The 25,493-nt window shown below is 36.5% G+C and overlaps 1 protein-coding gene across 3 annotated transcripts in view; it reads right to left on the bottom strand.

The window, feature by feature from the left end:
* Window positions 1–25,493, bottom strand: part of TENT2 (terminal nucleotidyltransferase 2) — a 63,964-nt gene that overhangs the window by 15,376 nt on the left and 23,095 nt on the right. For 2 of the 3 annotated variants that reach the window (XM_079791584.1, XM_079791583.1), the window contains 7 exons: window positions 22,971–23,085; window positions 22,788–22,879; window positions 20,593–20,671; window positions 18,873–18,942; window positions 12,365–12,441; window positions 11,864–11,992; window positions 6,316–6,359 (listed from right to left, as the gene is read on the bottom strand). In XM_079791584.1, the coding sequence (XP_079647710.1) occupies window positions 6,316–6,359; window positions 11,864–11,992; window positions 12,365–12,441; window positions 18,873–18,942; window positions 20,593–20,671; window positions 22,788–22,879; window positions 22,971–23,085 (606 nt within the window). The remainder of the gene's footprint in view (window positions 1–6,315; window positions 6,360–11,863; window positions 11,993–12,364; window positions 12,442–18,872; window positions 18,943–20,592; window positions 20,672–22,787; window positions 22,880–22,970; window positions 23,086–25,493) is intronic. The other variant, XM_079791585.1, reaches the window with a different exon arrangement.

The following is a 25,493-nucleotide window of genomic DNA, read 5'->3' on the forward strand; positions in this document are numbered from 1 at the left end:
ATCCAGGATCTGGAAAAGTGGTAAAGGACAGCTGGTTGTTAAAACTATCTACAAATGAAAAAGAAAATGTTTCCTAAGGTAGTTAGCACAGTGCCTTCAAAAAGGATTTTCTATATTCCCCTTTGCCATCAAAATAGAATTTTATTTATTTTTTTTTTTTTTTCAAAAAAGCAACTGGTTAAGGCAGCAGAATGACAACTACACTTAACGTTCCCAACTCTAACAAATCAATCTTGGGTTTATTGATATCGATTAAATTAGTAATGTCTAAATAACTCAAGATAACTGCATTATAATACAGAGAATTGGGGTATTGCATCTATTTATGGTAGTCATCAAAAATCGTCACTAAAAAACAAAAGAGCAAGAAAATCTTAAGCTTCTGTCCTCTACCCCATTATCTATAACTAGAGGCCCGGTGCACGAAATTCGTGCACGGGGTGGGGGGTGTCCCTCAGCCCAGCCTGCACCCCTTCCAATCTGGGACCCCTCGAGGAATGTTTGACTGCCCGTTTACTGGGATCGGGCCATGGGGGTGTGGCCAGCCTGGGTGAGGAGCTGAGGGCTGTTTTCAGGCTGGCCACAGCCCCTTCAGGGTGGGGGTCCCCGCTGGGGTGCCTGGCCAGCCTGGGTGAGGGGCTGATGGCTGTTTGCAGGCTGGCCACAGCCCCTTCAGGGTGGGGGTCCCCACTGGAGTGCCTAGCCATCCTGGGTGAGGGGCTGATGGCTGTTTGCAGGCTGGCCATGAACCCCGGTGACCCAAGCTCCAAGCCCCTCCTTTTTTGCTTTTTTTTTCAGTGCCTCCTTGAGCGGAAGCCAGGGGTGGGCTGGAAGCAGGTATCTGGGATTTATTTATCTTCTATAATTGAAACTTTGTAGCCTTAGCGGAGGCCAGGGCCGACCAGGGTGGGTGGGAAGCTTGGCTTCCTCCATCACCAGGGGCAACCCAAGCCTCCTGCTCGCTCCAGCTCTGTGGCCACCACCATCTTGGTCGGGTTAATTTGCATACTCGCTCTGATTGGTTGGTGGGCAGAGTGGAGTCACAGTCAATTTGCATGTTTCTCTTTTATTAGATAGGATTCTATCAATAATTTTTAACCACCAGAAAATGATTCTTTCAGAAAAAAAAAAAAAAACTCTACTCCAAAACAACAATTCATAAAGTTGGGACTCCTAATCTTTATACTTCCCCTTCCACTTCTCACATATTTAGTATTACAAGGAGATATACTAATTTTTTTCTTAGACTAGGGGGAATACGAACAAAGCCACAATTTATAATAAAGAGTAAAAGCAGAAGAAAGAGCAGGTATACTGCCTCTATCATCTTTTGTCTCTTAATTGTTATGTGTAAAAAATTGGACTTAGGACATTACTTAAAAATTGTAAAATTTAAATATTAGTTTCTGGCAAATTAAAGACAAAGGTATAACGAGTTCAAGTGACAAGGAAAATAAAAGTGGGTCACTGTTTAATACTTTCAAGCTCTGAAAACTACATACTAATTTTGATATCTAGCACCTAGCACAGTAAGCATACAATTTATGAACGGATGGTAAAATAGAAGGTATTTTCTTACCTGAGGTTTAACACAGTTTGGACTTCCTTTAAATTTTTTATTTTGTTCAACAATTTTAAAGAAAAGTATCAGCAATTATGAGATTAAAACTGAAGTTGTGAGACCTAGTCTACTAAAATGATTGAATGACCTTGAACAAATTTGGCCAGTCTCCTCTTAAGCTCCACTGTTTTCACAGTCATATACAAAAGGGCCATGGTTATACATACTGAAGGAGAAATATAAATAAATAAATAAATAAATATCAAAGTCCAAAAGAAGCTACAAGTACTAGTAAAATAGGAATTTCATTTAACCTTAAGAAATTCCCACTTTTGGTTCACATTACAGAAAAAAATCTCTGCTTTAAGAAAAATTACATCTAAGATTTTTTTCAAAACAGATCTCCCCCATTGCAGTTATACTACTTTGGACATGATGGGTTGGGTAGAATTTACACTAACATATTAGAAAGCACATAAAGAGCCAAAAGGAAAAAAGGTATCCTTAAAATTACAACCTAAATTTGTGGAAAAACAACTTAACTCATACAATATATAGTAATATCTATTTTTTATTTTATTGATTTTTAGAGAGACGGCGGGGGTGGGGGGGAGAGAGAAATATAGATTCGTTCCATCATTCATGTATTCACTGGTTGATTTCTTGTATGTGCCCTGAACAAGGATTGAACCTGTAACCTTGGCATATCAGGATGACGCTCTAATCAACTGAGCTACCTAGACAGCATTATAACATCTACTAGAGGCCCAGCACATAAAATTCATGCACTTGGGGGGATCCCGCAGCTGGCCTGTGCCCTCTCGCAGTCCAGGAGCCCTTGCAGAGGGGGCGGGGGGGGGGGGGGAATGTCCAACTAACACAGAGGCAGGAGAGGTTCCCACCACCGCTGCTGCACTCACCAGCCATTAGTCCGGCTCAGGGCTCTGGCTGAGCGGCGCTCCCCCTGTGGGAGTGCACTGACCACCAGGGGGCAGCTCCTGTGTTGAGCATCTGCTCCCTGGTGTTCAGTGTGTGTCAGAGCGACCAGTTGTTCCACTATTTGGTCGATTTGCATATTAGCCTCTTATTATATAGGATTTTTGGATTACTACTGTTTCATTTTTTTAATGTAGAGAGAACTTTTTGTTTGTTTAATATATTTTATTGATTTTTTTACAGAGAGGAAAGGAGAGGGATAGAGAGTTAGAAACATCGATGAGAAAGAAACATCAATCAGCTGCCTCCTGCACACTCCCTACTGGGTATGTGCCCACAACCAAGGTACATGCCCTTGACTGGAATCGAACCTGGGACCCTTGAGTCCGCTCTATCCACTGAGCCAAGCCAGCTAGGGCTGTATTACTTTTTAAGGTTATATCTTATTTTGGGCTTCTCATAACCAAATGTATAATGAATCAATTCTAAATGATAACACGTTAAGCATCCAGCCTGTTTTGTCTTCCGGACGTAAAGTATAGTGTCAGTCACTAGAGATTTAGATGGCGCTTAATGTGTTAAATGCTGGTATTTTTAAGGATGTATATTTTCCATTTCTCTTCAATCAATGCCAAAGTAAGGAAAAATTTTAAAGGCAATCCCTTGAAAAACATCTGAAAAGTTCCATTGTTTTGTCAATACAATTGTCTGCCAATATGGCAAAAACATCTTCTGCCATATTCTATTAGTAGAGGCCCAGTGCATGAAAGTTCATGCACTGAAGAGGCGGGTCCCTCAGCCCAGCCTGCCTCTTCTCACAGTCCAGAAGCCCTCAGGGGTGGGAGGCGACCCGGTGATCAGGGGAAGGTGATGCCCCCACCACACCTCTGCTGCCTCAGCCGGCACTGGTTACCTGAGCCTCGGGAGGCACTGGGCTGCTGGGCAGCCGCCATCTGAGGCTTGCCGCGGCTGGGGGGCTGAGGGGACTGGGGGACTCCGAAGGCAGGCGCGCAGAGCAGCTGGACACGCCCCGGAGGGGCTGAGGAGACTGGGCGCCAACATCTTGTGGCTGTGGGCACCACCATCTTTGAGGGCGGGGCAGTCAATTAGCATATTCCCTCCTTATTGGCTGTGGGAGCCGTCATCTTTAATAGATAGGATGGGAGACTGTGCCCATAATTTCTTACTTCATCTTCAAAGTTTGAAATCTGGACAATCAAAGACCTTCTGGAATAAATTAGACTGGCTAAACTTTTACTTGATAACTTTTCCTTAAAAAAATGTGTAGAGCCCTAGCTGGTTTGGCTCAATGGATAGAGCATCAGCCTGAGGACTGAAGGGTCTCAGGTTCGATTCTGGTCAAGAGCACATGCCCGGGTTGCAGGCTTGATCCCCAGTAGGGTACGTGCAGGAGGCAGCCAATCAATGATTCTCTCTCATCATTGATGTTTCTATTTCTATCTCTCTTTCCCTGTCCCTTCCTCTCTGAAATCAATAAAGATATATATATTTTTTTAAATGTGTAGATGTAAAGAGAAAGTAGATATAGAGTAAGTAGAGTTTTACCTGAATAGATAAAGAACTAAATAATATACTGAAGTTCTACCAAGCTTTCTTTATTGTATACATGTAAACAGGTCACCACCAATCTGGTGATGTATGTTAGAAAACTGATCAATAAATTTCTGTTACATTATATCAGATTTTAGTGAGATTTTTAAAGTTTTGAAATCAATATAAATAAGTATTTAACAGCCCTAACTGGTTTGGCTCAGTGGATGGAGTGTCTGCCTACGGACTCAAGGGTCCCTTGGTTGCAGGCACATCCCCAGTAAGGGGTGTGCAGGAGGCAGCTGATCGATGTTTCTCTCTCATCGATGTTTCTAACTCTCTATCCCTCTCCCTCCCTCTCTGTAAAAATCAATAAAATATATTTAAAAAAATAAGTATTTAACATAAAGTATGAGTACATATAATAAGGTGATTAAGGCATAAGCTTTGGAGTCAGACCACTTAGGTTTGAAATCTTGTTCTTCTATTACATGAAGTTACCCAGCTTTGCAAAGATTCTTCATCCATAATATAAAGAAAATGGTAATCATAGGGTTGTTATAACGATTAAGTAACATAATGTATGTAAAGCTTAGCAGCAATAGTATTACCTAAATATTCATAATTTAATATATGCCAGGCATCATCATCATTTTAACTGTACATTTATATAATAATGCAGTATGGTTAGGTCCTAAAACTTATAATGTATTATTTCAAAATTAACTTCCTATGCTTTTAAAAATTTAAGTAATATCAACTTTAAAATAATAGTTTTATTTTTTAATATATTTCAGAGAGGAAGGGAGAAAGAGATAGAAACATCAATGATGAGAGAGTCATTTGTGCCCCCACTGGGAATCGAACCATGACCTCCTTCATAGATCAATGCTTAACAACTGAGCCACGTCAGCCACGTTACATTGTCAGTTAAAAAAAAAAAATCTTCACCAAAAAAATTTTTTTTGTCTTTTCAAAGGTATTCAGTGAAAGCCTGTTTCATTTTTCATGTTTAAAAGCATACCCTAGTACTATTGGGAACTCATTATAATGGTTCTTCATAATAGCAGAATTTAGTTTTTAAAAGGAGGAAAATAAGATATGCAAACACCAAAAGGTAGTTGTTATAAATGTGTCCTCTAGAAGATGACCCACCACAAACTAGGAGGTCCCACTACAGCAAAACTCTATTACAATAAACCTTTCATTACCCAGCACCTTGCATGTATGTATTGCAATTATTGCAATAACTGAGGTTCAAAAACAAGATCAGTTCTTTTCAATTATCAAGAATTAAATTATATTTAATTTAGGTTCTATGTCAAGTGTATTTATTATATTTTGTGATACATACAAAATAAGTAAGTTCTTTAAATGCTGACCACTAAAGCTAGATACTATGTTTTTCTTTGTAATATGACCATTTAGTAAGTTTAAAAAAATAACAGGTAAAAATTATGTGGTTTCAGTGGGTTGGTCAAACATTCTAAACAAGTAGCTTAAATAATATTTTCAAATAAAACCAGGAACAAGGCTCACTATGGAAGAAAACAAAAATAGTAGGACTATAAAACAAGGCAACAGAGAATTCTGGAAAGAACACAAAAAAATGGAAGAAACAAAAGTATTCACATACATTGCAAATATGTACATTACCAAGGTTTTCTCTAAACTCAAACTGAGAACATACTAAACTTTTTCTAGTAGGTACACTTTATTTCTTGAGTATTTCCAAATTGCTTCAGCAGGATTCTTATTATGCAACAAGGATAGAATACTATTTTTACCTGTTTTGCTGTATTACTTAATAAAACCAAATGAAAGATACAATGATTATATCAGATTGTTCAATTTCTTAATTTCCCCCCTCTGCTTTCAAAATATACATACATTGGGCTGAAAAACTTCTGAGTTAACTAACTAAAGAAATGCTGTAAAACTGTATTTTAAGAAAACTAGAATGAGTCCAAATGGGACTAATTTAACTCCCATTAGGGATAATCATGAGCTTCATGCACAAAATTCCACCATTAAAAAAATGACCAGATTGTCTGCCAATAACAAAATAAATTATCAGTCTTCTGAAAAAGTATATGAAACATTTTTAATGTTCTAATGGCCAATGACTCAGCCTATAGAGAAAATGTTACCAATACTTAGAAGGTTATGTAACTATTACTACTTTTATATTTACATTAACACTACATAAATAGTCCCACATATACTGGTCACAATATGTATTATAATAATTTATAAGAAACACTTACTGGGTATATTTTTTGGATGGATGGAAGGATGGGTTCAGGTAAGGCTATAAAAAAAAAAAGTTTAAAGCTTCCATGATTCATGTAATTCATTTTACAAAACAGTAATTTGTCAGCTAAGACCCTCAGATATGAAACTATAAGGGTTTCTGCTAAAAGTCAACAGTTTCCACATATTTTGTGAAGTTAATTCTGATCCCTAAAAATTTTAATTCAAAATATATCTAAGTTGGCAATTTAAGGTTTGTTAGTAAACTGTGCATATTTTAATGTAAACCAATATTCCTTACGTGGTTTTAGAATAAGCCATCAATAAATAGACACACATCATCTGATCCAACATCAGACACACACACAAAATAAGCAAGACAAGAATTGTTCTACAGATATTAAATGGACATTGTTAAGATGAATGTAGCTATAAAAAAAATTTAAGTACAGTCCAATGATACAGTCCAACGACGGTTCTATCACAATTATGCCTTTATTATTTAATTTCTTCTAACAAACAATAACACTAAAATTAAGATAGTTTCTGGAAACTAATCTACTGAAGAAAAAAAACTGGAAGAAAAATCTTCAACTTCATTACTTCATTTTTAAAAGAAAGCCTCAGCAAATTTTAGAAATCTAAATCAGGAGATATGATCCAACATTCTATAAATAAAATTTCATGCAAAGGAATCATTATCTTCATATGCTACTATATTTTTAATTGTCATTCTTCACCCTTCAATAGCTTTACCCAAATCCAACCTTACTAAATTCATTAACAGTCATTTCACATCATTATACAATAATTGACATTAAAGGGAAGATTCCCAATATTCACAACATAATAAATAACTAATATATAATGTTTTATGTCACAATACAAATATATGTATAGACTTCTTTAAGATTAAAGACCAATATAGTATCGTATGATTAACTATGATAATTTAAGAATTAGAAATACGTTTTACATAATTAAATAAACTTAGTAATAATCTTTAATTCAGTTTCAACTGGCTATTTAGCAAAAACATTTTAAAATGACTTCTGGAATACATTAATATACATATAATCAACCATTACGGTCAACTTAGGTCTCCAACTATGATTATAAATGTATACATTTCTACCACATAGTATTTAAATTTCCCTCCTGTATTTCATTCCCAAGTTGAAAATTGGAATAGAATACTCTGGAATATTCACAGTGTATGATTGGGAATATCAGAAAAAACTTACTCATTGCCTACCAAAATCACTTAGAAAACAAGGTTATATCTTTCCCCAGAAGCATTCAAATGCACAAAATTCTAAAAGACCCTACAAATAAACTCAAGTCCTAGTCACTTTAATTCTAAAAGTCTCTATATTTGTATAACATTTCCATGGCTTTCTAATAATTGTTATTATAATATAGAAATTGGAAAATCTTATTAGAAATTACTTTTCTTAATTAAAAACCTAAATTCCTTTCCTACTGAATTCTCATAATAAATTAAAATTGTAATTTAAAAGAGGATGAATAAAAGGTTACAGAGAATATTTTTTAAGTTTATCTCATTCTAGAATTATAATTAGAATGCTAGGAGAGTAATACAAATACTAACTACTGGTTTAAGGTCTTTTAATAGACAGAGAGTAATTTGGAAGCTTCTGGGGGCAGAAATATCATTCAGTAAATCTCTGTCTGACAAACAGATTTAAAAACACTAGTCATGACAGAAGCAATTAGTGTACTGTAGCAGTCATTTACACATATGTAGTCTATTACTGACTATTGAAATTCATTCTAGGAAGTGTCTTTAATCTTTTCAACCTTTCTACATACAGAGGACCTGTTTCCTTTATCTGTTCCTGGCAGAAAAAAATATTAAAGCACTTAAGAAGTTAATGGTAACTTAAAAGTCATCTAATCCAACTATTCATGTATCAATGAGAAAAGGCCAGAGAGGTAGAATAACTTGGCCAAAATCATAAACACTAGTTCATTATGGTAGACCTCTAACTGCTCAATACACCCTGCAGACTCTTGTATGAAACAAAAGCAACTACTTATTTCAATGCCTCTAATTACTTCTAGCTAGGAATAGCTTAAATTTGCAAAAGGACAGAGTTGCTGATGTCCTTTAACAAAGACCTAGAACCTAGAAATGGTTGATGATAGTACATTAATTACAAATCAACTCAATAAATGGGACCACTCTGTCAAGTATAAAATATGTTTAACAAAATCTAAACCAAATTTTAACATAATTTCATTATACTAGTAAAATACTATGTTTAAATTTTCAACTTCCTTACAAAATCACCTTGAGCTATCTGTGATTAAAGTACATTTTTCTAAAGAAGACCATCAAATTAAAAAGTATAATGTAACACATTAAGAGTGAAGAAATAGGGAACGTATGGATGTTCATCCATGTTAAATGCTTTAGTCAATTTAACTAAAACTAAAAAATTATGGATAGTAGGTGGTGATATGAGGTTTGTCATATTATTCTTTATATTTTATAAGAAATATGTCTAATCTCTTCAAGTTTTAATAACTGTGAATTGTAGATAGTTCACTAAAAAAGCATCACAAGTACCCAGGCCAGTGTGGCTCTGTGGTAGAGCATCAGCCCGGGACCAAAGGGTCGAGAGTTCAATTCCCAGTCAAAGGCATGTACCTGGTTGGGGGGGGTGTGTAAGCCAACCAATCAATATGTCTCTCTCACATCAATGTTTCTCTCCCCCCAATCCCCACTTCCTCCCTTCCACTGTCTCTAAAAAAAAATCAATGGAAAAAATATCCTCAGGTGAGCATTAACAATAACAAAAAAGCCTCAAAAGTAATTGGTGTTTTAGATTGAACTGCAAAATTGGACACAAAATGATTAGTGATATGTGAAGTAGTATCTAAAACAACTAATATCATATTTCAAATCCTACTAGAGGAGCAAATCAGTCATCAAACTAATGTATATTTCAGATTAGTCAGCAGTAAAAATATATATAATTACCTTGAATTTTTTCTGATAAGTAATTCATAAAACTTTGACCCATTTAACCATTTTAAGTCTCATCAAGTTTAAAAAAAAAAAACCCACCTGATTTCATCATTCAAATAAAAACACTCTTATTTTGTATTATAAAAACATCTACAATTACAGTCACATATAAAGGACACAACTCCTGCTATCCATAAGTAACCTGATAAATTTTTAAATTTTTCGCACATACCTTTTCAATACTTGTTATACATATGAATATATATATGAACTTAAATATAATTAAAAGAAATTTTTAATCCTCACACGAGGGTATTTATAGAGAGAGTGGAAGGAAGGGGGGGAGAGAGGGAGAGAGAGGGAGAGGGAGGGAAGGAGGGAAGGAGGGAGGGAGGGAGGGAGAGAAAGAAACACTGATGTGAGAGACACACATCAATTGATTACTCCAGCACCAGCTCGACTGGAGCCTAGGATCAAACCTCCAATCCAGGTATGTGGCCTTGACCAGGAATCAAACGCATGACCCTTTGGTGCACAAACCAATGTTCTAACCGCAGAGCTACACCAGCCAGGGCTAGTTACTATTTTTTAAATAAATTTGGTGTCATGTTGTATATGTATGTCATGTTGTGTATCCTGAATCTTTTCTTATATCATTAAACATCTAAAAAACATGATTTTTAGTAGCTGTGTACATTTCACATTGGTATATACTATAATTAATTTAATCATCCACATTCCTAAAAACTTAGTATATTTCTAATCTTTTACTATTTCAACACTATGAAAAACAGCCTTATAAATAAATCCATGTAAGCATCCCTGATTACTTTACAATAAATTCCTAGAAATAGAACTACTAATTCAAAGAATATAAATACTACAACATCACTTTCTAAACTGTGGCAATAACATTAACTCAGAACAGATCAGATTCTAGACATCCTAGTAAATAATCTTCTATTATAATAACACTAGAGGCCCAGTGCACAAAATTCGTGCACAGAGGGGGGGTGTCCCTCAGCCCAGCCTGCACCCTCTCCAATCTGGGACATCCCTCTCACAATCCAGGACTGCTGACTCCCAACTGCTCGCCTGACTGCCTTCCTGATTGCCCCTAACTGCTTCTGCCTGCCAGCCTGATCACCCCCTAACCACTCCACTGCCAGCCTGATTGATGCCTAACTGCTACCCTGCCAGCCTGTTTACCCCCAACTTCCCTCCTCTGCCGGCCTGGTCACCCCTAACTGCCCTCCCCTGCAGGGTTGATTGCCTCCAACTGCCCTCCCTTGCAGGCCTGGTCCTTCTCAACTGCCCTCCCTTGCAGGCCTGGTGCCTCCCAACTGCCCTCCCCTGCTGGCCATCTTGTGGTGGCCATCTTGTGTCCACATGGGGGCAGGATCTTTGACCACATGGGGGCAGCCATATTGTGTGTTGGAATGATGGTCAATCTGCATATTACTCTTTTATTAGATAGGATAGAGGCCTGGTGCACGGGTGGGGGCCAGCTGGTTTGCCCTGAAGGGTGTCCCAGATCAGGGTGGGGGTTCCCTTAGGGCGTGGGGCAGCCTGAGCGAGGGGCCTGTGGTGGATTGCAGGCCAGCCACGCCCCCTGGTGACCCAAGAGGAGGCCCTGGTATCTGGAATTTATTTACCTTCTACAATTGAAACTTTACATCGTTGAATATACATTCATTTATTAGTGAGCCTTCTGCTCACTCTGTGACAGCCATTTCTGTTGAGAGTTTATTTACCTTCTATAATTGAAACTTTGTAGCCTGGAGTGGAGGCCTACGCCGGCCAAGGCTGCAGAAGCTTGACATCCTCCTTCAACCCTAGCCTCCTGCTCTTTCCAGCTCCGAGGCTGCCGCCATTTCTGTTTGGATTTGTTTACTTTCTATAATTGAAACTTTGTAGACTTGAGTGGAGGCTTAGGCTGGCAAGGGCAGGCGGAAAGCTTGGCTTCCTCTGTTGCCTGGGAAAACCAAGCTTCTGTGGCTGTAGCCATCTTGGTTGGGTTTATTTGCATACTCGCTCTGATTGGCTGGTGGGCATGGCTTTGTGGGTGTAGCGAAGGTACAGTCAATTTGCATATTACTCTTTTATTAGGTAGGATCAAGTTTTCACCCTATTTCCATACTAGCTCACAGGGAATAAATGCTTCTTTGATCAACAGGAAAATAATGTCATTCCTATCTCAAGTGAAAAACAAAAAACATGATGAATGATATGTGAGCTTATTTTTTATAGGCCTTCTGAACATTCACTCATCTGCCTGAAGAAAATGGTTCCACAATACAGTGGTGAAAAGTTCTTTGAATACAAAAGTGAATACAGAAAACTGTCAAAAAAACAAAAGCTCCGTGAAACTGCTCTTTAATGCTTTCCAGGGAGCAACATTTCTAAAACAAGTGTTCAAAGCAACAAAACAGAAAATATGGTCTAATGGACCTTAGATGTAAATGTTTAAAACAATACTATTTGAAGTAGGGTCAATAGGAAAGATACCATAATAAAGTTTAGCTGCATTTCCGTTTTAAAAATTAGGAAAAACCCGTAATACTTACTTTGTAAGTAGTGCAAAACCATCAATACAAGACTATAGCTGCTTAAAGTACCACGACTGGCATCATTTATATCATGGTGACTTGCCCACTTCTTAATCACCAGTACTAATGGACGAACTCGATTCTCAACTGAAAGTAAAATTAAAACTTAAAAATTGTAAGAAGACATTATATTTTCTTTCAACGTTTCCATAATTTCCTAACTCCATGCTAATAAAAAGAGTACCGCCTCCCTGTGTATTAAACAGTGTTCACCATAAATGTATCTTACTTCTAAAGCATAGCTACCTTTTTAAAAACTGCTAATTATTTAAAATTCATCTTATTGACCTTTAACTTTGGTAGTATATAATTTTAGTAAGCAATATATTTTACATATAATATGATAAGACATTATAAACACAATTAGAGATGTCAGCATTTACTGTAAACATCTTTAAAAAGGAAAAAAATGACAAATAAATGAAAAGCTGATAATTATTTAGAACTAAACAAACTTACGATATGCATAAGTTCGGAGAAGGAATGTGTTTCTTATTCCAACAATATTGTTTACATTCAAGTCGAATTCCACACAACTATTAAAAAAAGAAATATAAAAACTTTAGCTCAAGTACAAATTAAATTACCTCACTAATAAATGAATGTATATTCAACGATGTAAAAACTGCATAGGCCCAAAGGCCCAAGACCACAAAGTGAAGCACTAAAGAAATAAGTATGAATATGTACTCAATATATCATCTAAATATGATCTAGTATGTTTTAAAAATATAAAACAGGATTACTGTTGAAAAGATTTGTAATATATTGGTAATAAAACTCAATTATCCTTTAACAGAAGAAATTTAAAATTTTGCAATCCAATCTTTTCCAGACCAAAAAAAAAAAAAAAAAAAGTGACCAAAAACATTTCTAGACAAGTTATCCCACTAAGTTATACATTCTCAATTAATTTGAAATTAGAGCATCTTTTGATTTTTAAAAGCAGAAGAAGAGGCAAACAATAACAAAATAAAAGCTTTGTCTATACATTATATTCCCTGCAAAAAAATTGGTAAATTAAAATACCAATAGAGGCCCGGTGCACAATTTCGTGCACCAGTGGGGTCTCTCGGCCTGGCCTGCTGGATCGGGCCTAACTGACTCTCCGACATTCCCCGAGGGGTCCCAGATTGTGAGATGGTGCAGGCCATGCCAAGGGACCCCACTGATGTACGATCGGGTTTGGGAAGGGACGGGGGAGAGGTTAGCCAGCTGGGGAGAGACCGCAGGAGGGCTCCAGGGTATGTCCAGCCCATCTCGCTCAGTCCCAATCAGCCGGACCCCAGTAGCAAGCTAACCTACCAGTCGGAGCGTCTGCCCCCTGGTGGTCAGTGCACATCATAGTGATTGGTCAACCAGCTGACTGACTGCCCCGTGGTGGTCAGTGCACATCATAGTGAGCAGTTGAGCAACCTTAGCATATCATTAGCATATTACCCTTTGATTGGTTGAACCGACGACCAGACACTTCTTTGAAAGTAAAGATACACTTCACATATCAGGCTTTTATTGTATAGGATGCCAAAGACACTTCTTTGAAAGTAAAGATATGCAATTCACAATTTAGAAAAAGGAACAATATTAATGAGATCTACAAAAAAATGGCTAAACTCAAAATAAAGATTACTTAATGTATAAGAGTTTTTCTGAGTCTTCCGGTTAAGGTGTAAGTGTAACTGATTGTGGTACTCACCTCCTCCCATAATCATATCAGAATTACAACTAAACTACAGAACCATCATTCAGAACTGACGGAACGGAAGTCCCACAACTAGGGCATTGAAGAAGCCACATCAAGACTAGTAAGAGGGGTGGAGATGCAGAATGAGCTGATACCACTCCCATATGTGGCAGATAAAAATCAGGAGTGATATCTCGACTGCAGAGGTACCCCCTTTAGGAGTGAAGGGTCCCAGCCCCACACTAGGTAGGCCTCTCCCCCCAACCCCCATACCAGGGTCCCAGTGCTGGGAAAAATAGTCCCCATAACTTCTGGCTGTAAAAATCAGCAGGGCCTGAGGTGGAAGGAGGGCTGTTAGAGTCCAAGGAAGTTCCTTTTAAAGGGTCTGTGCATGAACTTACTTGGACTCACTCCTTAGATGCACCACTGGGCAGCAGCTTGAGAGGCACCAAGAGACATATGGGGAGGAAATGAATTGTTTGGCACCAGGGCGAGAGCTGGAGGGGCAGCTTTCTCCCAGAAAGAAGTGCTGGCAGAAGCCATTGTTCCTTTGATAAGCCCTATCCCTACAGAACCAGTAAGCAGAAGCCATTTCTGAGTCTCCATTAATCTATCACTCACTGATTGCCTCACCTAGTGATTACCTAAGGCCCTGCCCCACCCAACTTACAGGCCCACACAAGCTGTTTCTAGTGGCTTTTCCATAGGAATGGCCTGTCTTGACTCATCCTTCAGATTTTCCTAAATCTCCCAAACAAGTAGCATCTAGCCTAAGTGTGCTCCGTGCCTCTTGCTAAGCAGCCCCAGGCCTCGCAGTAGTAACAGCCAACCTTGGTTCACAACTTATACTTGCCTAGGCACCTCTAAGCCCAGCACAGTAGCAGCCATCTACAAATTGCTTTATAGCTTATGCCAGGTGATTCCAGGCAGAACACGGGTGGCAGCTGACCTTGGCCTGCATCTTCCTGGAGGCCTCAGAGCCAGCTCACCCAATGGATAGTTTCAGACCACATCAAAGCACCACCACCCAATCACCCTACAAGCAATACACTAAAGGAGGAGACTCAGTGGGCACTGGAGCCCCACTGAAGTAAGTCCTGCTCTGTGGGATGGGCCCTAGCAGGTCAGGTCAGTTGGTCTGTAATAGCAGCCAGTCCTTGCAGCAGATCGGCCTGGGGATAAATCCCTCTCATTGATGTGCCAACAGCAATCAAGGCTCAACTATAAGAAGAGTACACAGCCCATACAGAGGGAGCACACCTCAAGTGTCCGGCTTAGGGAATAAAGGAGACTGTGCCACTGGACCCTACAGAACACCTACTACATAAGGCCACTTTATCAAGCATGGGAAATGTAGCAGCTCTACCTAATATATAGAAACAAACATAGGAAGGCTGCCAAAATGAGGAGACAAAGAAACATATCCCAAATGAAAGAACAAAACAAAACTCCAGAAAAAGAACTAAACAAAATGGAGACAAGCAATTTATTAGATGCAGAGTTCAAACCATTAGTTATAAGGATGCTCAATAAACTTAGGGGAAGAGCAGACGACCTTCAACAAAGAGAAAACAAAAGCGGAACTAGAAAACTATAAAAAAGAACCAGTTATGAATGAAACATACATTAACTGAAACAAAGAATACATTATAGGAGCTAAGGCTGGTATGGCTCATTTGGTTGCAGTGTTGTTCCATACATTAAAAGCTGGCAGGTTGGATTCCCAATTACGGCACATACCCAGCTTAGGGGTTCAATTCCTGATCAGGGCGAGTGCAGGAGGCAACTGATTGATGTTTCTCTCTCACATCGATGTTTCTCTTTCTCCCTACCTTCCTTTAAGAGCCATAAAAAAAAAAAAAAAAAAACTCTTACAGTTAATAAAATCAGGTTCATTAAAAAAAGAAAAGAATATATTACAAGGAATTAACAATAGAGCAGATGAAGCAGAGGATTAAATCAAAGATTGAAAAGATAAGGAAACAGAAAACACCCAATCAGAATAGCAAAAAGAAAAAAAGAACCCAAACTGACGGTAGTATAAGGAGCCTCTAGGACAACTTCAAGTGTACCAACATTCATATCATGAGGATGTCAGAAGAGAGCAAGAAATTGAAAACCTATTTGAAAAAAAAATAATGACAGAAAACTTCCCTAACATGAAGGAAAATAAACATACAAGTTCAGGAAACACAGAATCCGAAACAAGAACCCAAAGAGGCCCACACCAAAGCAAATCATAATTAAAGGGCAAAAGGTTAAAAAAAACAAAGAGAGAATCTTAAAAGCAGCAAGAGAAAAGCAGTTATTTACCTACGAGGGAGCTCCCATAAGACTGTCAGCTGATTTCTCAACAGAGACTTTGCAGGCCAGAAGGGATTGTCAAGAAATATTCTAAGTAATGAAAAGCAAGGACCTACAACCAACATTACTCTATCCAGCAAAGCTACAATTTGGAATTGAAGGACAAATAAAGAGCTTCTCAGACAAGAAAAAGCTAAAGGAGTTCACTACCAAACCAGTATGACATGAAATGTTAAAGGGTCTTCTTGAAGAAGGAAGAAAACAAAAAGATAAAAAATACGAACAAAATGGCAATAAATACATCTCTATCAATAAATGAATCTACAAAACAAAATGAACAGAAACAGACTCACAGATAAAGAGAACATTTTGACAATTGCCAGATGGGAGGGGGCTTTGGGTAATGGGTGAAAAGGGTGGAGGGGTTAGGAAGTACAAATTGGTTGTTACAGAATAGTCATGGGGATGCAGAGTACAGCATTGGGAATATAGTCAATAATATTCTAATAACTATGTGTGGTGTCAGATGCGTATGAGTTGTACTGGAATAATCACTTAGTAAAAGTTATATAATGTCTAGTCATTGGGGCATACACTGAAACTAATATAATAACATGTCAACAGTAATTTAAAAAAATTTTTTTAAACATTTTTTTAATTTTTTAAAGTTTTAACCCTCTAAAAAAACAACAAAAGTTTTTTTCATGAAAACAATGCCTAAAATAAAAACTTAACAAATTTATTTTCTATAGCTTTTAATCATAAAATTTAAAATCTACCGTTTCAGATTTTCTTGTTTTAGGGAAAGAAATCTTGTAATTTTCAATTATTCATGCATACTGATCAAACAGATAATATATTAACAGTTTAGATATCACATATATATATTTGGCTTTGGGAAACATTGTAAAAATGAATTTATATTTTTTAATTGTGTGTGTGAAAATCTAATAATGAAACCAATTTTCACTTCTATATAACTCAATAGAGTAAAACATGTAGATGGTCACTAGTCTAAAATTAAAAATATGAATACAGAGCTTTAAAAATATTCATAGCAATTGCTTCAACTTCTACTTCTGAAAATACTAAAATAATCCTTCCTATGGAAAATAATTTATGCACAAAATGCTTATTCTAACTAATGACAAAAGAGTCACTCAATGAAATACATAAACTCATTAAAAATGAAGCCAGAAAATATTCAATGATATAAACAGTGTTCATGATATTTTGTTAAGTAAAAAACTATGGGCTCAATTTTAGCTGTAAAAGCTCATACATTCATTTGCATAGTAAGGGACTGAAAGGTTTACATCAAAGCGTTAACATCAGTTATCTTTGGTTGTCAGAAGTGGAGGGTTTTTTTTACTAGTTTGTATACAGAAAAATTATAAAATGGAGTTATAAAGAATACTTAAAAACAAAAAGGTTGTATAATAATCTTAAATAGAAAAAGAATAGAATTGTTTATATAACCACAATTTTTTAAAAAATGTAATTAGCTAATGTTTAGTTTATTTTTATCTCCCTATATCTTTGTGTTTTAGACTTTATTTCCTTAATAAAATTCAATACAGAGTTATAGAGTAGATGTTTTGATGAATGAAGGGGAAGGTTTGAGTCAGGAATACAACTAAAGTTTTGTTTAAAATATATATATGTATATATTATATACGTGTATATATATACATATATATACATATATACATTATATATGTATATATATATATATATATATGTATGTTTGTTTTTTTTCAGTCCATTCAGATTACTCACAGTAGTTATGTTCTATCAAGTCATTTCAAACAGTAACTTAGTGACTACTAAACCATTACTCCTAGGGAATAAAGTCATGTTTCCACAAGCCTTCAGTCACATTTTCATCAACTGATCAATATGTAACTAATTTCTATGTGCATTTCTGTTTAAAGACACCTTATTTAAGAAGCTATTGATTCGCTAACAGTGAACTCACAGCCAAGAGTACTGTAACTCATGCCTGAACAAAGCATATCTAACACATGTATTTTCCCTATGAGGACAATCACAGTTTTGTACACAGAACCACTATACATGGGGCCATTTTAAACAGCAAATCCACTTACAAAAAGCACAAAAAAGTAAAAAACATGGCACTAACTAGACTGTAAAAAGGACAGTATGAAAGCTGAAACAAGAAGGCAAATTATCATATTGTTTAACCTCAGCTGGGAATGTGTGCATTGGGTGACTCAAAATTTTCTGCATTGCACATGTCTATGAATTGGTAAAAGAATTAATTTAGGAGAATGAGGGATTATAAAATAAATTTCATCAACAAGAATTTGCAAATATGGAATCCATGAATAATGAAAATCAGCTGTGTTTATACTTACACTTATATTTCAGTATTACTTTTATAAAATTGAGCTAGAAAAACTTGACTTATCAAAATCATATCTTTTTTTCAGAAAACAAATCATTTTTTAACCAAAGAAAGAGTCAAGATCTAGTATTTACATTTCACAATCAGATATTATCTAAAAGATTGTAATTCCAATACCCATAAGAAATTGAGAACCCAGGCAAGTAGAATATACAGATTTTCAGGAATACAACTAAATATACAGGAATACAACTAAAGTTTCCTTCTGACACATAAAATTGCATCAATTAAGATATGTTCTTAATACATTAATTACATTTCCAAAAGACAAGTGATAATTAAAAAATATGAAACATAAATATGTATATATTCTTTAAATTGGGTAGTCTCAAATACTCAAAATTTGAAGCAGAATAACTATATACAGTTAACCATGAAAAATTGGTCAGACCATTTTCAAAAATTATTTCAAAGACTCAATCAAGTGAATTTCAAAAACTGATGAAGACAAGCTATTATGTTATAGTAACATTTCTTAATTATCTACATCAAAAGAATATCTAAAAATTATTTAAAGCAACTGAAAAAAAGGGAATTCAGTAGTTATTTACCTGACTTTATCCCTGAACTTCACAATTGGCACTTTTGCTCGAATCAGCTGAGGTCTCTCAATGTAGCCAGCTAAAGGATAAAAGATAATGTCAATATCTGCAAATACTTATCAAATTCATAGTGTATCAATGTATAATTTTTTAAAAATAGTATTTTCCTAAGCTAAGATCATTTAAGAAAACATAGTATTTGAGAAAGAAAGCAAAGAAGGGACATTGTAGAATTCTTCTAAGACTGGAATTTCCAATACCATTTAGAGGGCTTTATATTCAAGTATTTTCAGAAATATGGTCTAATGTTCAATAACATTGATAATGAAGTTGACCCGAGCATTTTAAACATGGAAAATATCTAAGCTAGCAGCAGTGGGATGGCTCAATTCAGGTCCAGCACATAGCAAGATGTCATGGCAGTCATAAATAACATATGTACAGAATCTTAAATGCTTGCAACGTGACACACGGAATGGTGACACATTCAAATAAGTATGACCTCTCAGGGGAGAAACACATATCTACATATTTTTAATTCCATCAAAGTTTAAAATAATTTTTTTCCTGAGTTTAAAGTAATATATCATTCATTATGGAAATTTGGGGAAATACAGACATGTATAAATAAGAAACTCTGCAAACTTTCCCAAATGATCCATTTCCCAATGTTTTAACTAAAGAATATGTAACACCAGATTTTTTAAAAATAAAAAATTTCTGTGCCCAGGCTGGTGTGGCTCAGTTGGTTGGCAGTGTCCTGTGCACCAAAAAGTTATCTATTTGATTCCCAGTCAGGGCACATGTGGGCTTGATCCCAGGTAGGAGGCATGCTGGAGGCCATTGATAGATGTTTTGCTCTCTAGTCGATGTTTCTCTCTCCCTCTCCTTCCACTCTCTCTAAGAATCAATAAAAATAGTTTTATGAAAAATCTGTTATAATGCATTATCACCAAAAATACTAAGCTTCAAATAGAATTTATATGTAAGAATTCAGTGAAATTCAGTGAAAAATAAGGACTTCAAGTTCCAAGTACAAGTTCTAATACCAATCAAAAACCAACTATACTCCTGCAAGTTACTGATCCCATGTTCACCAGTCTTCTTAACTATTAAAAGCCACAAAAAGGAAAAAAAAAAAAAAGACAACTTTCATTTGAGTTAGATGATCTCTAAGGTCCCTTGCATACTTAATATTTATAATTCTAATACTAGCTATTAAAAATAACATTGGCCATCAACAATTTTGCTTTCTGTTAAGAGTAATTCATTTGGGTTTCATGTTCAGTGATCATATTTTTAAAATCTGATGTCATAAATTCCATGTCATTGCAAAACAGATGAAATTCTCTCCCTCACCTGATTAAGACTATCTGAATCACTCTTATGGCTTTATAGAGATTTTGCATTACTGCTATTTATAGTCCATGCTTAGCTTCCCTAACAATCTACTAGTACAACCTTTTAAGAAAAAGAACTGAAGCTTGTATATCTGAGTTCTTCACTGCATTCAGTGATATTTGTAAGTGAATTCAATAAAGAATTGTTGAATAAATGGTTATTCTTTTAATCAAAACGAAAAGGGAATTCATTTGGAAAAAAAGGATCCACATAATACCTATCCTGACCGGAAAATAAACAATTCTTACCAGAAAATAAAGTGAGAGAGACATTTTAAGTAAATAGTTAATGTCAGATGACATATGAACTTGAGGCATATCCGACTTACAAAGTCTAGTACAGAAGTGTTTATGGACTAAGGTGAGTATATGCCGTGCTTCAGTCTTCTGATTTACCTGAAAAAAACACTGAAAAGTTAAAAATAAAGTGTTTTTTCATTACCTTTCTTAACTTAGTGTTTTATTTTCTTAATGTATCTCAACAAAGAGAAAGCATATAAAGTATACTTTTCTTTGGAGTTACTTTTCAATATAGACTAAACTGCATCACAGGAAAAGTCAAAATTTATGTTGTCTTTCACATCACAATTTCTAAGTCAATTCCTGATTTTAAACCTAATGGAAAATTTTAAAAGAAATATTGAAAGACCAATATATGCTATGTTTTTCTTTAGTATAAATGTACAAAAAGCAATGTTCTCTAAGAAAAATAAACATAATTTTAACTTTCTATAACATGTTTTATTTCCCCATCTAGATTAAGGATAAGGTTCAAATCTATGGTGTCTCAGTACAAGCTGTGAAATGATTTAGACATGTGAATAAGACTGAAAGGTTAGTGAGATGTGCCTGAGTATAGTATAATTACATGAGAGAAAGTGTTAAAACTCTAGTGTAGAAAACTACTTTTATTATTTGAGTTTTTTTTAAGTTTCCTTTGTTTGATTTCAAAGCCTAAAATAAAGTTTCTTTCCTGAAATGAATCTCTTTCTGATTTGCAGTAAACAGAAGCCAATTTTATTAGTGGAATAATAGGAATAGTTAAAATATATATTACCATTCAATAGATTTTTCTTGTCTTTTTAAAGAGGTAGACTATAATAAGGCCTTTTAAATTATACTGAAGTTAATTTAATCCTTGATAATTCCGAAAGGATCTCAGCATATTAAAGAGGCTGCTTCAGGTTAGCAACTACTGTTGTATTAAGGATACACAAGAGTATTAGTTAAAAGGAAATTCAAATAAACCTAATACTAAATAACAAAATTTAATAAAAATAAAAGAAATAAAGCCAAAATATCAGAAGAACTCTATCACAATAGCTTTACTTTAATTTTCAGTGAAACCACTCTTTTTGTATTCCCAAATGATAACTCCAAACGCCATAGCATTTTCAAGGTAGTAAAAAAAAAAAGATTAAAAATAGAACCACTGAAAACTCATATGGAAAAGAAAATAATACTGCCCTAACTGGTTTGGCTCAGTGGATAGAGCATTGGCCTGTGGACTGAAGGGTCCCGGGTTCGATTCCAGTCAAGGACATGTACCTTGGTTGCAGGCACATCCCCAGTAGGACATGTGCAGGAGATAGCTAATCGATGTTTCTCTCTCATCAATGTTTCTCTCTCATCGATGTTTCTCTCTCATCAATGTTTCTCTCTCATCGATGTTTCTAACTCTATCCCTCTCCCTTCCACTCTGTAAAAAAAATAAATAAAAATAAAAATAAAATAAAAGATAATACTGCTCTACCTAGTTTGGCTCAGTGGATAGAGCATCAGTCAGCCTGTGGACTGAAGGGTCCCAGGTTCCATTCCGGTCAAGGGCACATGCCTAGGTTGCGGGCTCAATCCCCAGAAGGGGCATGCAGGAGGCAGCCAATCAGTGATTCCCTCTCATTATTGATGTTTCTATCTCTCTCTCTCTCCCTCTCCCTTCCTCTCTCTGAAATCAATAAAAATATATTTAATAAAGAAAATACTGACATATGTTCTTCTTTGGTGCATCCCAGTAACATACCTAACCCAATGATTGTTCAAAAGAGGCAGAGCTCTTTAAAAATAGTGAAGCCATCTTGCTTTAACAACTTAAAAATAAATTAATGTTGCCGAGTCCGGTTTGGCTTGGTGGATAGAGCGTCGGTCTGCGGACTGAGGGGTTCCGGGTTCAAATCTGGTCAAGGGCATGTGCATTGGTTGCGGGCGCGACCCCAGTGGGGGGTGTGCAGGAGGCAGCTGGTCGATGATGTTTCTCTCTCATAGATGTTTCTGGCTCTCTATCCCTCTCCCTTCCTCTCTGTAAAGAATCAATAAAATATATATACTTTTTAAAATTAATGCTAAAATTCCTGTTATGCTTATTGTACAAACACCTTAAAGGAAAAAGTAGTATTTCCTGGGTTTCCTTGAATTACTATAAACAAAGAATCCAAAGAACTAAAATAAAACAAATTATTTTCCTCAATGACTTTTATATAAAATTTCTTAAATGACTTAATATGAGAATAAATGTTTCTTTACTTACTGGTTCATCTTTAACAACTAGACATAAATCACCATCACTGCTCCGGGTACCAAATCCATTTAAAGAGGACCCAACCAAAAAAAGTCTGCTTTCTAGAGAAACAAAAGAGAATTATAAGATATTATTTCTAATTTAAAACAGAAATTCATATACATAATGGGCATGAAAAACAGGGAAACATACGTGGAAATAATTGCTGAATTTCTCTCTGCAGCTGTGCTCTACAGAGTTCTTTCTTCTTTAAATCACTTACTTGCTGCTGACATGCTTCAAATAACTCCAGTATCTGCTGACTCAACTTTAATCCACCGCAAAAAGAAGTAAAAAAAATTTGTTCAGAAATGTGTAACTACCACAGTAAGAAGTGTAAAACAATACTACCAACAGTATTTAGTATTTTAAAGATGAATACATATTTTCTCCTTAACACTTTACAATCAAAACTACTGTTACCTAAGTAACAATGGTTACTAGTAACTGAAATAGTTACTACCTTTTAAAAGGTAAAGTATCAAAAGTCACAGAAAAGCATAGTCACAGACAATTCATAGTAAGTATAATCCATGGGGGTCCGCTGACTCCAAACTTTGGTTGCTGTTTTTGGATAACACATGAGATAAGCATGGTATTTTTGTGTTTTGATAATATTACTGATTTCAGACAGAAAGGGAGGAGAAAGAGAAACATCAATGATGAGCGAGAATCACTGATTAGTTGCCAACCTGGAGGGATCGAGCTTGCAACTGAGGTACGTACCCCTGACAGGAACTAAACCGAGACCCTTCAGTCTGCAGGCGGACACTCTATCCACTGAGCCAAACCAGCTAGGCTGGTTTTTATCTTTTTAGAGGGTTATAAAAACAAACAAATACATGTGACAGAAGTCATAAGTCTAAAATATTTACCATCTGTCCCTTTAAGTAAGAAGTTTAGCCCTAGCCAGTTTGGCTCAATGGATAGAATGTCATCGGCCTGCAGACTAAAGGGTCCCAGGATTTAATTCTGCTCAAGGGCACATGCTAGGGTTCTGGGCTCAATCCCCAGTGGGAAGCGAGCAGGAGGCAGCCAATCAATGATTCCCTCTCATCACTGATGTTTCTATCTCCCCATCTCCCTTCCTCTCTGAAATCAATAAAAATATATTTTTTAAAAAAAGGAAATTTGCCCAACCCCTGGCACTCAGAGCACAAATAGTAAATATAGCAGTCTTTGCAAGAAGTTCCTGGGTCGACGAGCATGCAAACCACCCTCTTCCCGATTCTTACAATAATGTCCTGAATCCTGGAGTATTGTTGTCATCTATGGACAGACCTCCCTGTTCATCTACCAATCTGGTTCACACTTTCCCCTCCAATCCAACTGCTGACATCAGCAAAGGTGATTTTCATATCCTATATAATAAAATCCTAATATGCTAAATGTCCGGTCGTCCAGTTGGCCATTCAACCAATCAAAGTGTAATATACTAATCATATGCTAAGGCCACTCAACCTCTTGCTATGATGTGCACTGACACTGACCACCAGGGGGCAGACATTCTGACCAGTAGGTTAGCTTGCTGCAGGAGTCCGGCAATCGGGACTGAGAGAAACGGGCCAGACACACCCTTGAGCCCTCCCATGGTTCCTTCCCTGGCTGGTCAACCTCCCGCGTCTCTCCCCAGCCCTGATGGTGCACAGGTGGGGTCCCTCGGCCTGGCCTGCGCTCTCTCGCAATCCGGGACCCCTTGGGGGATGTTGAAGAGCCGGTTTTGGCCCTATCCTGCAGGTCAGGCCAAGGGACCCCACTGGTGTACAAATTCAGGCACCGGGCCTCTAGTCTATATATATATATATATATATATATATATATATAAAAGCCTAATATGCAAAGTGTCCTCTCAGGAGTTCGATCGCTTGCTATGACGTGTACTGACCATCAGGGGGCAGTGCAGAACAAAGGAAGGCCCCAGCAGCCAGGGAAGGGAGGTCCCAGTCAACAGCCAGAAGCCACTGGGGACCTACCAGTGCATGAATTTCGTGCACTGGGCCTCTAGTCTATAATGAGCTATATACTACAACATACTCCCACCATTTCTGAACTTCTTTTATTCAAATATTTTTCATCAGCGTTATACTTTCATAGTCATAACTGGTCTTGGCAATAAAACAGAACTTCTCTGGCTCTAAAACTTAAATTTCAATATACTATCTTCGCTTCAATCTCTTGTCCAATTACTTTGTTACTACCCTCATACCTGCTGTAGAACGTCTAAGACCTAGATTCTCTTGAATCCTCTGATTCTTCCCCAACCCATCAGGCACCTGAATAAGACAATTTCTGTCCCTATCTACTCCACATCACATAATGCTTACCTTCACCACTCTCTTTTATTAAGCCTTAACCCCTTGTCATGCTCTAACACCTGTCCTGCAAAATCGTAATCTTAGGTCAATACAAGCAACCACCTTCTCTGCTCTTACAACTGAGTTGCTAAGAAGTGAAACTGAAAAAAGTTTAGAATCCCAAAATTGGCATCTTTTCAATTTACAGTTTAAGAACCAGCCAAAGGTTGGCCCTTAGCATCACCACTCAGCAATTACTTTAATGTCTCTAGTTAAATAAAACTCTTATTTTTCATCACCATTCCAACATCTTTTCTACTGTACTCAAGCAACCTATACTTATCTCACTTTTTTTTTTAAGCAGACAATTTCATATTAAAGT

The sequence above is a fragment of the Cnephaeus nilssonii genome (genome assembly GCF_951640355.1).
Source record: "Cnephaeus nilssonii genome assembly, chromosome: 2".
In the NCBI taxonomy this organism is placed as follows: Eukaryota; Metazoa; Chordata; class Mammalia; order Chiroptera; family Vespertilionidae; genus Cnephaeus; species Cnephaeus nilssonii.